This window comes from Oncorhynchus nerka, linkage group LG2 (genome assembly GCF_034236695.1).
Source record: "Oncorhynchus nerka isolate Pitt River linkage group LG2, Oner_Uvic_2.0, whole genome shotgun sequence".
NCBI lineage: Eukaryota > Metazoa > Chordata > Actinopteri > Salmoniformes > Salmonidae > Oncorhynchus > Oncorhynchus nerka.
Window position 1 is genome coordinate 14,638,826 of NC_088397.1, and position 15,953 is coordinate 14,654,778.

Consider the following 15,953-nt stretch of genomic DNA (forward strand, 5'->3'; position numbering starts at 1 on the left):
TAGTGATGACACCATGGTATTTCAGGTATGGTGCACTGTGTGTATCATACGTTTGAAAAGCGCTTTACACCTGAAGTTGCAGTTGTGGTAGCCTATGTCCTGTGCGGTATGTTCATGCCTACACATGTGGACACATGTCCAGACAACGCGGAGACATCCAGGGAGACAGCTATTCATTAGGTTTCACTTCCCTGTCAACTCCCTGAAAAGATGAACCATGACATTCCATAATGTTTTAGTCCATTTGAAACACCTGCTCCCCTCAGAATCAGAACTGATTGGCACTCCCTGCAATCCCCGGTCGTTGATGTATAGAATAGGCCTTAGCTACAGTATGCCATGCGTCTGTATACTAAGCACCTGTCTGTGTACCCTGCTCTGTCTCTCTGTACTCATGCCATGGTGGAATTTCACAGGAGAGCGCTCCAGAGTGTATTCATATGTGTTTTGTGATCAGACAGTCTATTCGAGGTAGACTGAGCGATATGGTACACAAAGTAAACAGCATAGCGGGTCAATTTCCGCAACAACTAAGAGCATTGAATCACGAGGCTAAACTTCTGTGCTGTTTTGGTCTCGTACCTACCACACTCTAGCAGCGTGAAGCGAACCCGCGCACCATCGTGTCTGTGAGAGTGAAGTCCTGTATCTCACTCATCTCAACATCTGCGGTGCTGCTCGTTCTCACTCATCCCAACATCTGTGTTGCTGCTCGTTCTCACTCATCCCAACATCTGTGTTGCTGCTCGTTCTCACTCATCCCAACATCTGTGTTGCTGCTCGTGGCAACGTCATTTTGCTGAGTCTATCTTTAAGGAAATTGTTTGTTTCATGGCCATATGTAGTATAGGTAGTGTGTGACTTGACATGGCCACATTATCTCCCTGTAGTAGGGATCATGGGTTGACATGGCCACAGTATCTCCCTGTAGTAGGGATCATGGGTTGACATGGCCACAGTATCTCCCTGTAGTAGGGATCATGGGTTGACATGGCCACATTATCTCCCTGTAGTAGGGATCATGGGTTGACATGGCCACAGTATCTCCCTGTAGTAGAGATCATGGGTTGACATGGCCACAGTATCTCCCTGTAGTAGGAAATCATGGGTTGACATGGCCACAGTATCTCCCTGTAGTAGGGATCATGGGTTGACATGGCCACATTATCTCCCTGTAGTAGGGATCATGGGTTGACATGGCCACATTATCTCCCTGTAGTAGGGATCATGGGTTGACATGGCCACAGTATCTCCCTGTAGTAGGGATCATGGGTTGACATGGCCACAGTATCTCCCTGTAGTAGGGATCATGGGTTGACATGGCCACATTATCTCCCTGTAGTAGGGATCATGGGTTGACATGGCCACAGTATCTCCCTGTAGTAGGGATCATGGGTTGACATGGCCACATTATCTCCCTGTAGTAGGGATCATGGGTTGACATGGCCACATTATCTCCCTGTAGTAGGGATCATGGGTTGACATGGCCACAGTATCTCCCTGTAGTAGGGATCATGGGTTGACATGGCCACAGTATCTCCCTGTAGTAGGGATCATGGGTTGACATGGCCACATTATCTCCCTGTAGTAGGGATCATGGGTTGACATGGCCACAGTATCTCCCTGTAGTAGAGATCATGGGTTGACATGGCCACAGTATCTCCCTGTAGCAGGAAATCATGGGTTGACATGGCCACAGTATCTCCCTGTAGTAGGGATCATGGGTTGACATGGCCACAGTATCTCCCTGTAGTAGAGATCATGGGTTGACATGGCCACATTATCTCCCTGTAGTAGGAAATCATGGGTTGACATGGCCACAGTATCTTCCTGTAGTAGGGATCATGGGTTGACATGGCCACAGTATCTCCCTGTAGTAGGGATCATGGGTTGACATGGCCACATTATCTCCCTGTAGTAGGGATCATGGGTTGACATGGCCACAGTATCTCCCTGTAGTAGGGATCATGGGTTGACATGGCCACATTATCTCCCTGTAGTAGGGATCATGGGTTGACATGGCCACAGTATCTCCCTGTAGTAGGGATCATGGGTTGACATGGCCACAGTATCTCCCTGTAGTAGGGATCATGGGTTGACATGGCCACAGTATCTCCCTGTAGTAGGGATCATGGGTTGACATGGCCACAGTATCTCCCTGTAGTAGGGATCATGGGTTGACATGGCCACAGTATCTCCCTGTAGTAGGGATCATGGGTTGACATGGCCACATTATCTCCCTGTAGTAGGGATCATGGGTTGACATGGCCACAGTATCTCCCTGTAGTAGGGATCATGGGTTGACATGGCCACATTATCTCCCTGTAGTAGGGATCATGGGTTGACATGGCCACATTATCTCCCTGTAGTAGGGATCATGGGTTGACATGGCCACAGTATCTCCCTGTAGTAGGGATCATGGGTTGACATGGCCACAGTATCTCCCTGTAGTAGGGATCATGGGTTGACATGGCCACAGTATCTCCCTGTAGTAGGGATCATGGGTTGACATGGCCACATTATCTCCCTGTAGTAGGGATCATAGTTTTACATGGCCACATTATCTCCCTGTAGTAGGGATCATGGGTTGACATGGCCACTGTATCTCCCTGTAGTAGGGATCATGGGTTGACATGGCCACATTATCTCCCTGTAGTAGGGATCATGGGTTGACATGGCCACATTATCTCCCTGTAGTAGGGATCATGGGTTGACATGGCCACAGTATCTCCCTGTAGTAGGGATCATGGGTTGACATGGCCACATTATCTCCCTGTAGTAGGGATCATGGGTTGACATGGCCACAGTATCTCCCTGTAGTAGGGATCATGGGTTGACATGGCCACATTATCTCCCTGTAGTAGGGATCATGGGTTGACATGGCCACAGTATCTCCCTGTATTAGGGATCATGGGTTGACATGTTCTCTGGTTTTTAGACGGATTTTGATTGCCTGTTAGAACCTAATGGTTTGATAAAGCCTGTGTTGTTTAGTGCTGCTAGAAAGGGATACACACACACACACACACACACACACACACACTGACCCATTTTGTTTCTGATCTGTGTACTGTATGGTCCCTAGAAAAAACGTTCAGGGAGTAAAGTTGGACCCCAACATTTCAGCGTTGGGTTTAAAGTTTAAAGCTTGGTAGGTTATATATGCTACAGTATAGATACAGTATCTGTCCCCCTGCAGCAGTAGGAACAGAATCGGCCTACCCTAACCTATCATAACCCCACACCGATGGCTTTATCATACCCACATGTGCTTTAACACATGTCTAGATGTAAGTCAGAGGAATGGGAGGCTCATAAAAAGCCTGTATCCCTGGGGAGAGTCTCCTGACTCTGGCTGATTCTCTCTGGTCATGGGTCAGGCTGCTGGCTGGTAGGGAGCGGCCCCCACCCTGCCACCGTCTGCGGGGGACACAATTATACCCTTGTCTCTGGTTGAAACAGATAAAGCAGATTACACCAGGCAGTTACATGTAATTAGGATAAAACTTCTCTCTTGTTTCAGCTCCGGTCCCAGCAAGGCCAGCTAGCAGCACACTCCAGTCCCAGCAAGGCCAGCTAGCAGCACACTCCAGTCCCAGCAAGGCCAGCTAGCAGCACACTCCAGTCCCAGCAAGGCCAGCTAGCAGCACACTCCAGTCCCAGCAAGGCCAGCTAGCAGCACACTCCAGTCCACACAGATGCAGTCAGAGGCTCCCACACTGAGAGAGTGAGGATTCAACTCTGAGAAAGACCACGGTTTGTTTCTCAAACTGTTCACAGTGTTGGGATTGTGTAGGGACCTGTGTGTGTGTGTGTGTATTTAAGCAATAAGGCCCGAGAAGGTGTGGTATATGGCCAATATACCATGGCTAAGGGCTGCTCTTACGCACAACGCAACGCGGAGTGCCTGGACACAGCCCTTAGTTAGCCGTGGTATATTGGCCATATATCACAAACCGCCGAGGTGCCTTATTGCTATTATTAACTGGTTACCAACGTAACTAGAGCTGTAAAAATTAATGTTTTTTTTATACCCGTGGTACAGGTCTGATATATCATGGCTGTCAGTCAATCAGCATTCAGGGCTCAAACCACCCAGTTTATAATATAGTACATAGGAGATGGGACACACACACGTGAACCATCTATAGATACCTAACCTAAATACAGGCTAACGTTGACCTGTCATGCCTGCGAGCCATAAAGTATGCTAACAAAAAATTCAATCCATGTAAAATTATTATTAGGCTACAGTAAGTGAACTGGCTTCAGTCATATTTTACTGAGTGAGTGTGTAGGGAGCTGTCATATTGCCAAGACCAAGTGTGTCAATTTGCAATCAGCAGCAGACACGTTTACTTGACTCCAATTGCACAGATTTGTAATTATGTGTAGACTAATAACTTGGCCGCAGGTCACTCGTAAAAATAAATGGGAGAAAGCCATAACAATGTGTCAAGGTATTGGAAAACACCAGGGGGCCGGGCAATAATCCGTGAGGCGCGCGCCAACCAACCGCCAACCGGTGCGCTGGCTGCAGAGGGATAACGTGCAAATGAAGCAAGGCAAGACACGAACATAGCGAACAACGGTTGACCGCGTACAGACACCGATGGTTTGAGGAGTTTGGCGTATGCGTTACATATTTTGGCATGTCACTGTGACTCGTTATTATTTGAAGAATACATATCTTTAGGACTTCACCTTCAAGGCATAATTACATGAGCGGGTGACTAGACATGGTCTTCTGTCTAACTACCCGAAGATTTCCTCGAAGGTCTCTTTGATAATTCCGTGCGCCATCACTGAGCAAAATCCGCGTGAGAAGCAGACGGTCGCTCAGAGTTTGGGACCAGGGAGATTCCGAAGGAGAGAGGGAACATTCATGTTATTTCTCAGGTAAATTCCCACATCCGGGTGTCACTTTTAAATCCATTGTTTTTGTTTTCATTGCTGTAGTCTAGCCTATTCTTATTTTCTGTTTTGTTTTATCTGTGTGGAGTTACTATTACTGACTGTGCATTGTATTGGCTACATTTTTGCAATGGATTAATTAGTTCTCTGCATTTGTCTAACGCATGCAATAGCCTAACACCAAAAGCAGGCTACTACATACAATAGCCTAACACCAAAAGCAGGCTACTACATACAATAGCCTAACACCAATAGTAGCCTAGTCTACTACATTTCATTGCAGGCGGCTTATAAATTAACAAAGTTGTTTGGTAGAATAGCCTATATTTGATGCAGAATGTTGTTTAAAAATGTGAAATATTTGAAATATGTGAATTTGCATATGAAATCATTTGGAAAGGCATCACGAGCTGGAGCATAGCTATTTAAATGAAGTTAGTATAACATCTGAAAGCTGCCTAATCAAATTCCATCAATATTCATTATGAGATGCAATGCTCTGGTATGAAGCCCTGATGTGAATTGAATGTTTTTGATAGGCTACAATATGTGATTTATTAAGGCAGAGTTCATGTAAATGAGTTTGTAATAGATTTTGTGTGGAAATCAAAAGGTTTCTTCTCTTCAAGAAACAACATATGGGTCCATCCAAATTGATAAGCAGCAACACCGCCGACCAGGGATGGAAAGGAAGCTAGTCCATCGCCAGTGCTTTTCAGACTGGGCTTTTGGACCCTTGGCTACAGAGAATGTCACCTGGGCTAGTAGAAATGTCATTCTACTAACCTGGCTGGCCAGTACCCAAAATCATTAAATTCCCTTCCTGGCGCCAGTATGTGACAATAAAAACACAATAAACTCAAACCACAGCCTACCCAGCTGTATATACCAGCTCCTCAGCTCAGCCAGACTTTAGCACCACATCATAATGTCAAGGAGTTGTACTTGGGTCATGCTAAAACACTTCCTTAACACGGCAGAAAAGTTGCTTTTTCTATGACTTAAATAGCATTTCTTAAAGAAAGGAATCACCTGAACACAATTTAGAGGTGCAATCTGCAACTTCTCTGTCTCGTTTGGCAATAACATGAATAAAAAACACAGCCTGAAATAAATAACATAAAATAACAAACAAACAAACAAAAATTCACAATATGCAGTTAAGTACCTCTTCTCCCATTTTGGAGGACAGAGAGACCCTTTTCAAATCACCTTTAAAACATACCTATTGCAGCAACTTGATATGAAAGAAGGTTACAACAAAAATGTACAATTTCTCAATAATTAAGAGGGAAATAAATGTGCTTGTTTCTTATTTGTAATTCTTTTCAGGGATGACTTCTATCTCTTTGTCAAGCATGTATTCACAGTCCCATGAAGCGTATCAGTAACCAGTTCACAATGGGCCAGGTTGACTGGAGTGATCATGCGTACGATCGTCAACATATGTCTTATACAAGCTGGAACTATGGAACTCTGGGTCAAACATTCATCTTGTTGACACATGGACTATTGAAACACACTACACCCTCAACGTCATATAAATACTTATCTCCATATCATATCCTGTTAGTAAAACATGTAGCATATGATAAGGGTGTCTGTTTAATCACAAAGGGTGATTGTGATCAAGAAGCCTTACAGCTGTTAATACATAACTGATTCAGTAAAATAAGGAGAAAAATAAGTTATTCCAAGGTTTATGTATTGAGTGAGTATAGATCATGTTTGTGTGTGTGTGTGTATGCATGTGTGTGTGTGTGTGTGTATGCGTGTGTGTGTGTATGCGTTTGTCCATCCGTCCGTCCGTGTGTGTGAATATACATATTCAATTGGACAAAAAATATGTGCATCGGAATGCTAGTATATGTGTGTCGATCTATCTACCCACTTGATAAGGAGGCCTATTTTGTCAGCATCAGTGACCCCAAGTTTCTCTGTTATGCCGATCGAATGCCTCCGTGCCTCTGTCTGCCTGCCTGTGTTAGTACACTGCCCGGGGGGGCTGTCACCGTGCTATGGGCTGTGGTTTCTCAGAAACCAGGTGGATAGAGATTGGGTCAATCCGGAGCTCCGTGCTAGTACGTAGACACACACACACTTGTGTGCTAAACCTAACCAGCGGTAGGTCAGCCATGGCAGTCAGGAGAAGGCCAAAGATAGCTGCGTGTAATGTTCCTCTCCAGACTTTTTGGTCTGAGCTAACGGCAGCTCAAGTGAAAGAGTTGGCCATGACAGAGTCCTTTTGCCGGATTCTAACAGACCTGAAGTGTGTGAAGAATAGCTACTGGTCTACTGCAGGACTGATGAGGCTGATGTCCTGACTCTTTCTCTGTCAGTGAGGACCGAGGAGGAAATGATCATTCAACCAATGTGTGTAAGTAAAAAGTGGGAAAATGTGTTGCACATCACGCAATCGTCAATTGTAATATTTGGAACTGGCTTCTGATGATGTGCTGCTATCTCCTCTAGTTACAATGATATGGGGGTTTTGATCTCTGATTGTTTTTGCATGAGCAAAATGGGAAAGTAAACGTGTGAATATGCATGTTTAAACATACTGTACATATATACACGTACACAATATACACATACACACATATATATACAGAGGATACACAGTATACACGTACACATATATATACAGAGGATACACAGTATACTCGTACACACACACATACACACACACACACTTTTTCTAGTCAGGTCACATGGTCAAAAAAGGAGTCTACATATGAATACTAAAACTAATGCACAGACACTAACATTACATTGTAGTTACAAGGCCACTAACATACTCCTTGTCCTGCATGTGTGTGAGCGTGTAAAGCCTTTGAGGGTGTCTTGGGATTACCGTTGGACCATATGTTTAGGTCAGAGACTTATCTGGACTGTGAAACACTTGTTGACCTTCCAAAGGAGCAACTTTCTGTATCAATCAATCAATTGATCAATCAATCAATCAATAGTTTGATTGATTGAAATTCTATTGACAAATCTCTTCAGAGCCACTGTAAATTGAACTTGCCATTTTCCCTTCAAACATTGTTTGAGTCAGTACAACACCTCATAGGTTTGATGGCTGAAAGAAAATCTGTGTGGCTGACATGAAAGTGAATGCCTGATAGCATTGATTCTTAATTGAACTAATGCATTGGCTGGACTTATCAGGTGTAATGCAGGAGTGATAACAGGCATCAGGTCTGTATGTGGTCGGCCTACTCCGTTCTGTACCATCTTAAGCATTGAAATAGCCAATTGCTGTCCAGATAGGAGCTTATTTGATTGGATTGATTGGGTGCTGATTGATTGGATGTATGTGCATTCTCCAGCCAACCCGTGACATTGATTGGTCAATTAAGTGCCAAGGAGGAAACAATTTTATTTTTTAAATTTTTTTAACCTTTATTTAACTAGGCAAGTCAGTTAAGAACAAATTCTTATTTTCAATGACGGCCTAGGAACAGTGGGTTAACTGCCTGTTCAGGGGCAGAACGACAGATTTTGTACCTTGTCAGCTCGGGGATTTGAATTTTACAACCTTTCGGTTACTAGTCCAATGCTCTAACCACTAGGCTACCCTGCCACCCCAATGATAACTGATCTTATAAATACTGTACCTGTGTACACAGTATACTATAGTAACAACATTATAATGACATTTGTATTTGTATTTATTCTTCTTAGTATTTACATGGTAATGGAGTCAAGTGTTTATAGCAGTATAGCAGGGATCATCAACTAGATTGAGCCGCGGGACGATTTCTTTCTTGAGCGGATGGTCGGAGAGCCAGAACATAATTATAGATCAATTGTAGACTGGAAATTGACTGCAAGAATCCCAAACAGATATAATATTTGACTGAAACATAATAATTTCAAACCTTGCTTACATTTCTATACAATCATGCGTCTTTATTATGCGTGGGAATACATGGGAACAGATTTCTAAAAATTAAAATCAATTGGAGCTGATTTCCTGGTGTTTTTAAAGTCTTTTATGTCCAACAATGACAATGTACATTTTTTTAAATAATAATAATAATCTTATTTTTGCTCAGAAAACTTGGGGGGCCAAATAAAACCGTGCTAGTTGGGGAACCCTGCAGTAATAGTAACAAACATTGTAATGCCATTTATATTTGTAATTATTCTGCTTAGTATTTACATGGTAATGGAGTCAAACCTTTTACTCTTTTAGCCTTGTGTTTTTCAGTATGAATATCATGAATAAGATTTAACAAGGAACTAAACATGGGCTTTTTAGGGATTTGATCAAGACTGACAGCTGAGCTGATTCCTCTCCTTGGTCTTGTGGAAGAATGGTTGTTGCTTCCCAAATTTCTGACATTTACAAATAAAATGTCAATAACCAGAGGAGGGATAACAATCTTGTATTTCTTTATTGTTGTTGTTTACATATGAGTTATGCTGCTGGGTGGCCATGGAGGTGTGTTTATCTCAGTAGTTCCTTTGTGAAGCAGTGTGTGGCTCTGAATGAATTAGTAGGTGTCTAATTAATGGCAGAAGACTGCAGTGCTTCTCTGGTTAATCACGGGTCAGCGCACTGTGTTAGTTAGCTCTGCAGGGAGTGTGTGCTTTGGTGTGTGTGTGCCCATATGCCTTTTTTTGTTGGGCTTTAGCATTAGTTTGAGTGTGTGCCTAGCTTTCAGTGTGTATATGCAACCTGTGGTGCATGCGTGCATGTGTGTTTACTGGTTCAGTGCAGCTCTCTGACCCAGACCGGTATGCGTACTGGGCACTGGCTGCTTGCTGGCTGATCCACATGCCTCAGTGAGCTGTGAAATCCCTTCGTACCATATCGATTTGGCTTCCACCTATATTGACAGAGCTCAACAGAGCCGCTGTAACCCCCCCCTGCAACGGCAGAAAGCAAGGCACCCAGATCTCTGATTGGTCAGCCCTGATATCAGTTGGGTACCAGGGGATTTAAGGTCAAGGGTTAAATTGGTCCGGGCCCGCCGAGAAAAAACACATTTGAAAGCAGTTTTAATGGCCATTGTTAAAAGTGGAGTATCACACCTACATCTATGAGCGAACTGAGCAAGCTGCACCAGAGCTTTTAGAGGTAACATGATTTAGGCTCCACGATTCACCATGAACACATACTGTAGTGAAGACTGGGGTTAAGTGTAACACTACATTATAGTGTTTAAACCAGAGTTTATTTGTGACATTGAAGTCATCAATATATTGCAAACTTTTAGCAAGATATTGTTTAGAGTTTGTGATCTAGGTCATGATTAGCCTAATAGTGTAAATGCAGATAGGCAACCCTATGGTTCAGTCTATTTCTTTATCAACCCTATGGTTCAGTCTATTTCTTTATCAACCCTATGGTTCAGTCTATTTCTTTATCAACCCTATCCTTCAGTCTATTCCTTTATCAACCCTATGGTTCAGTCTATTTCTTTATCAACCCTATGGTTCAGTCTATTTCTTTATCAACCCTATCCTTCAGTCTATTCCTTTATCAACCCTATGGTTCAGTCTATTTCTTTATCAACCCTATGCTTCAGTCTATTTCTTTATTGACGGTATGCTTCAGTCTATTTCTTTATCAACCCTATGGTTCAGTCTATTTCTTTATCAACCCTATGGTTCAGTCTATTTCTTTATTGACGGTATGCTTCAGTCTATTTATTTATCAACCCTATGGTTCAGTCTATTTCTTTATCAACCCTATGGTTCAGTCTATTTCTTTATCAACCCTATGCTTCAGTCTATTTCTTTATCAACCCTATGCTTCAGTCTATTTCTTTATCAACCCTATGGTTCAGTCTATTTCTTTGTTGACGGTATGCTTCAGTCTATTTCTTTATCAACCCTATGGTTCAGTCTATTTCTTTATCAACCCTATGCTTCAGTCTATTTCTTTATCAACCCTATGTTTCAGTCTATTTCTTTATTGACGGTATGCTTCAGTCTATTTCTTTATCAACCCTATGGTTCAGTCTATTTCTTTATCAACCCTATGGTTCAGTCTATTTCTTTATCAACCCTATGGTTCAGTCTATTTCTTTATCAACCCTGTGGTTCAGTCTATTTCTTTATCAACCCTATCGTTCAGTCTATTTCTTTATCAACCCTATGGTTCAGTCTATTTCTTTATCAACCCTATCCTTCAGTCTATTTCTTTATCAAACCTATGCTTCAGTCTATTTCTTTATCAACCCTATGCTTCAGTCTATTTCTTTATCAACCCTATGCTTCAGCCTATTCCTTTATCAACCCTATGCTTCAGTCTATTTCTTTATCAACCCTATGCTTCAGTCTATTTCTTTATTGGCAGTATGGTTCAGTCTATTTCTTTATTGACACTATGCTTCAGCCTATTCCTTTATCAACCCTATGCTTCAGTCTATTTCTTTATCAACCCTATGCTTCAGTCTATTTCTTTATCAACCCTATGGTTCAGTCTATTTCTTTATCAACCCTATGCTTCAGTCTATTTCTTTATCAACCCTATGGTTCAGTCTATTTCTTTATCAACCCTATGGTTCAGTCTATTTCTTTATCAACCCTATGGTTCAGTCTATTTCTTTATCAACCTTATGCTTCAGTCTATTTCTTTATCAACCCTATGCTTCAGTCTATTTCTTTATCAACCCTATGGTTCAGTCTATTTCTTTGTTGACGGTATGCTTCAGTCTATTTCTTTATCAACCCTATGGTTCAGTCTATTTCTTTATTGACACTATGCTTCAGTCTATTTCTTTATCAACCCTATGCTTCAGTCTATTTCTTTATCAACCCTATGGTTCAGTCTATTTCTTTATCAACCCTATGCTTCAGTCTATTTCTTTATCAACCCTATGGTTCAGTCTATTTCTTTATCAACCCTATGCTTCAGTCTATTTCTTTATCAACCCTATCCTTCAGTCTATTTCTTTATCAACCCTATGGTTCAGTCTATTTCTTTATTGACACTATGCTTCAGTCTATTTCTTTATCAACCCTATGCTTCAGTCTATTTCTTTATCAACCCTATGGTTCAGTCTATTTCTTTATCAACCCTATGCTTCAGTCTATTTCTTTATCAACCCTATGGTTCAGTCTATTTCTTTATCAACCCTATGGTTCAGTCTATTTCTTTATCAACCCTATCGTTCAGTCTATTTCTTTATCAACCCTATGGTTCAGTCTATTTCTTTATCAACCCTATGGTTCAGTCTATTTCTTTATCAACCCTATGGTTCAGTCTATTTCTTTATCAACCCTATGGTTCAGTCTATTTCTTTATCAACCCTATGCTTCAGTCTATTTCTTTATCAACCCTATGCTTCAGTCTATTTCTTTATCAACCCTATGGTTCAGTCTTTTTCTGTCACGCCCTGACCTGAGTATTCTTTGTTTTCTTTATATATTTTGGCTAGGTCAGTGTGTGAAATGGGTGATACACTGTATGTGTTTTTGTACAACCCTATGCTTCAGCCTATTTCTTTATCAACCCTATGCTTCAGTCTATTTCTTTATTGACACTATGCTGCATCAGTTGGGCTACAGGTGATAATGCTTATTGCTAAATAGCACACCTTTCTGATCAAATGGACCAATATGTGACTTGGATGATTTCTGGATGGATAGATTATATTTTAGATTGGTGTCAGCATAATTTAATAGTTATTCATTTACCTTTTAAAAAGTCTGCAGAACCGACCATCTCACAGTTGTTCAGTATGACTTGGTCCACTGCAGCTATAGGAAAGTCTCCAAGTTTTCCTGTTGACACTTTGATTTAGCTGGTATGCCTGATGTATCTTCAACCACACAGTGGTTTAATAATCCATTTTTTAATTGTTTTGAATTCAGTATGGCTGATAAAAATGTTAAAGGTGATCTGGGGTAAACATAAGGGATAAAAACCCCTCCAGGCATCTTTGGTCTGGATTACAACCTGTTGCTGAGACCAGAGCCATGTTGGAGAGTTTGGATTCATAAATCTTTGTCGTCTATTTCTTTAATTCTTTATTGATTCATTAATCTGTTTGAACACACACATGTGTAAACATAATGTTAAAATAACAAATAATTGAACAAATAATTAAGATTTTTGTTAAATAATAATATTGATAGAAACTTACATAAAAAAATTATCCTTATGAAATAGTCAAAATCCATGGAGAAAAATGATTAGCAGAGAAGAAGATTACTAAATGGGAGAATAGAATATTGATGAATTAGCCGTCCCCGGCCCCATGAGGAGCAGCTAACAGAAAAGCTCTGCTTCATTAGATATGTCGGCATGACTACAGCTAACACACTGTGTGTGTGTGTGTGTGTGTGTGTGTGTGTGTGTGTGTGTGTGTGTGTGTGTGTCAGTGCTAGGCTCTGGCGTTGTCATGGGTTCTGATCCCCTCTCCTCCACCTTCTCAGTGTCTCTGATACATACTGCATGTGTGAACTGAGTACAATATGGACGGTTTATCTGTCAGCCAGGTATTATCATAATGACTACCTATAGAACTCCCTCCTACCCATAGGGCACCTTTACCGAGCCAGTAATTTGAAAATAGATCCACAAACTACGTTTGAGATTGTACCTAGAGGCCAGAGAGACAGAATTACAGTGTGCTCCAGGTGGTGCATCAGTACACATAGAGGACCTCACTTCAACCCATATCCACATGTAAGACCGGCCTAGTCATCATAACAGGTTTAGGATGACTAAAGAGCCCAGAGGGTCAAGTGTCTTGAACTTGATACTAATTTACAATAACAAAAGAACAGCGTAAGATGATAATAATAATATGACAGAGATAATAATGATATGATGATACTGTCTGTATCTGAGGTGATTGGCAGGTGGCCACTGGCCATGCTAGTATTTATAACTATTATTGGCTTTTTATTTATTTATCCAGGAAGTCCCATTGAAGTCAGGCTAGTCTTTTACGAGGGAGACCTGAAATGATTGTATCAAAAGCCCAATAGAACATCTACTCCTTCACTCATTTGCCAATGATCAGATTACTAGACATTTTGTTGCTCTTGCCTCACCCAACCCCTAATACAACGGGTCCCACTCTTCTTTCCCAGTATTTGGCCGATGGCCCTGTTCCACTAGGTGGTATGTCTGTTTTCACACATTTATCTTAGATGATCGTGTTCCTCCTCTCCAGCCATCTGATCACATTACATCATCACTTATAAAACACCAAATACCCTGCAGTTCAGAGGTCACCGAGTTCTGAATGGCATGTGCAGGGGGACTTTGAGCTGGGGCCTTATCATGGACAGAGTGTGAGATAAACATGTGAAAAAAGAGAGGGAGAAAGGAGAGAAAGGGAGAGGGACTTTACAAGAGCTTTAGTGCCACGTGCAGCCAGGCTCCAAGGACATTCCCTCAACTGTCAGCACGTTGTGTAAATCCCTGGCCTTCCAGAAACAGAAACACAGGGAGACAGACAGACAGCAGGGTTATTATAAACAAAATAGAACCACATGTACAGTGCTTTGCAAAAGTAAATTTTTTAAAAACAGATTTAAGTCAAAACTGTAACTTGGCCACGCAGTAACATTTACAGTCTTCTTTAATAAGCAACTCCAGTGTAGATTTGGCTTTGTGTTGTAGGTTATTGTCTTTCTGAGAGGTGAATTCTGTGTCTGGTGTAAATCAGACTGAACCAGGTTTTTCTTTAGGATTTTGCCTGTACTTAGCTCCATCCTGTTTATTTTTATCCTGAAATGTTTTGATGTTTTGTGTTGGATTTGCCCCAAACATAAGGATTTGCATTCAGGCCAAAAATTGTATTCCTTTGCAGCATTTTTTGTTTGTTTGCAGTATTACTTTAGTGCCTTGTTGCACACAAGATGCCTTACTTTGAATCTTTTTTTCTGTATATTTGTATTATTTTCACTGTCATTTGTCATTATCGTGGAGTCACTACAATGTTGTTAATCCATCCTCAGTTTTCTCCCATCACATCCATTGAACTCTGTAACTGTTTTAAAATCACCAATGGCCTCATGGTAACATCCCTGATCAGTTTCATTCCTGTCCTGCATCTCAGTTCAGAAGGACGGTGGTTTGATACATCATCCACAGCATAATTATTAACTTGACCATGATTAAAGAGATATTCAAAGTCTGATTTGTTATTGGTACCCATCTACCAATCACTGCCCTTCTTTATGAGGCTTTTGAATGCTCCCTGGTCTTTGTAGTTGAATCTGTGCTTGAAATTCAATACTTGACTGAGGGACCTTACAGATGTATGTATGGGGGACAATAGCCCCCCCCTCATCAATCATAACACAATACCCCATCATGACAAAGCAAAACTGGTTATTAGACATTTTAGCAAATTGATCAAAATAAAAAAACAGAAATGTCACATTTACATAAGTATTCTTACCCTTTACTCAGTACTAGTGATGCATATGACATTTTTGGCTGATATTTTCCTTGCCAAAAAAACCCAGATACCGATAACCGATATTTAACATTTTAGGGGCCTTTTAAGCATTCTAGTACAGTTAAATAGTTAACACACACACACATGGACGTAGCGGTCTAAGGCACTGCATCTCAGTGCAAGAGGCGTCACTACAGTCCCTGGTTCGAATCCAAGCTGTGTCACATCCGGCCGTGATTGGGAGTCCCATGGGGCGGCGCACAATTGGCCCAGCGTCGTCCAGGTTTGGCCGGGGTAGGCCGTCATAAGAATTTGTTCTTAACTGACTTGCCTAGTTAAATAAAGGTTACATACACACACTGACCAAAAAGTTATTTTGTTGGCATTTATGTTTGTCCCCATTACCTGTAAAACATAATCAAAACCTATTTCTTTCACTTACTTGCTGTGCTGTTTCATTGTTCATTTGTTCAGTCATTTCATTCTCAACCAGGATTTCTATGGAACACCGTTTGGGTCTTTGCGTGTCAATAACACTATTTGATGAGTCAAATAACACTATTTGACTTGCCAAATAAGCTTGTTGACCAATCAGGACCTGAATATGACTGCACATCACATAATAATTTAGCGCGTTCATTAATTTCTTACGTAGTTATT

General features: G+C 41.4%; 1 protein-coding gene across 1 annotated transcript in view; it reads left to right on the top strand.

The window, feature by feature from the left end:
• The first annotated feature begins 4,504 nt into the window (after nucleotides 1–4,504).
• Nucleotides 4,505–15,953, top strand: part of LOC115127219 (uncharacterized) — a 93,545-nt gene continuing 82,096 nt past the window's right edge. Inside the window, exon 1 of the mRNA XM_065023646.1 lies at nucleotides 4,505–4,899. Within this exon, the coding sequence (XP_064879718.1) occupies nucleotides 4,886–4,899 (14 nt within the window). The 5' untranslated portion in view covers nucleotides 4,505–4,885. The remainder of the gene's footprint in view (nucleotides 4,900–15,953) is intronic.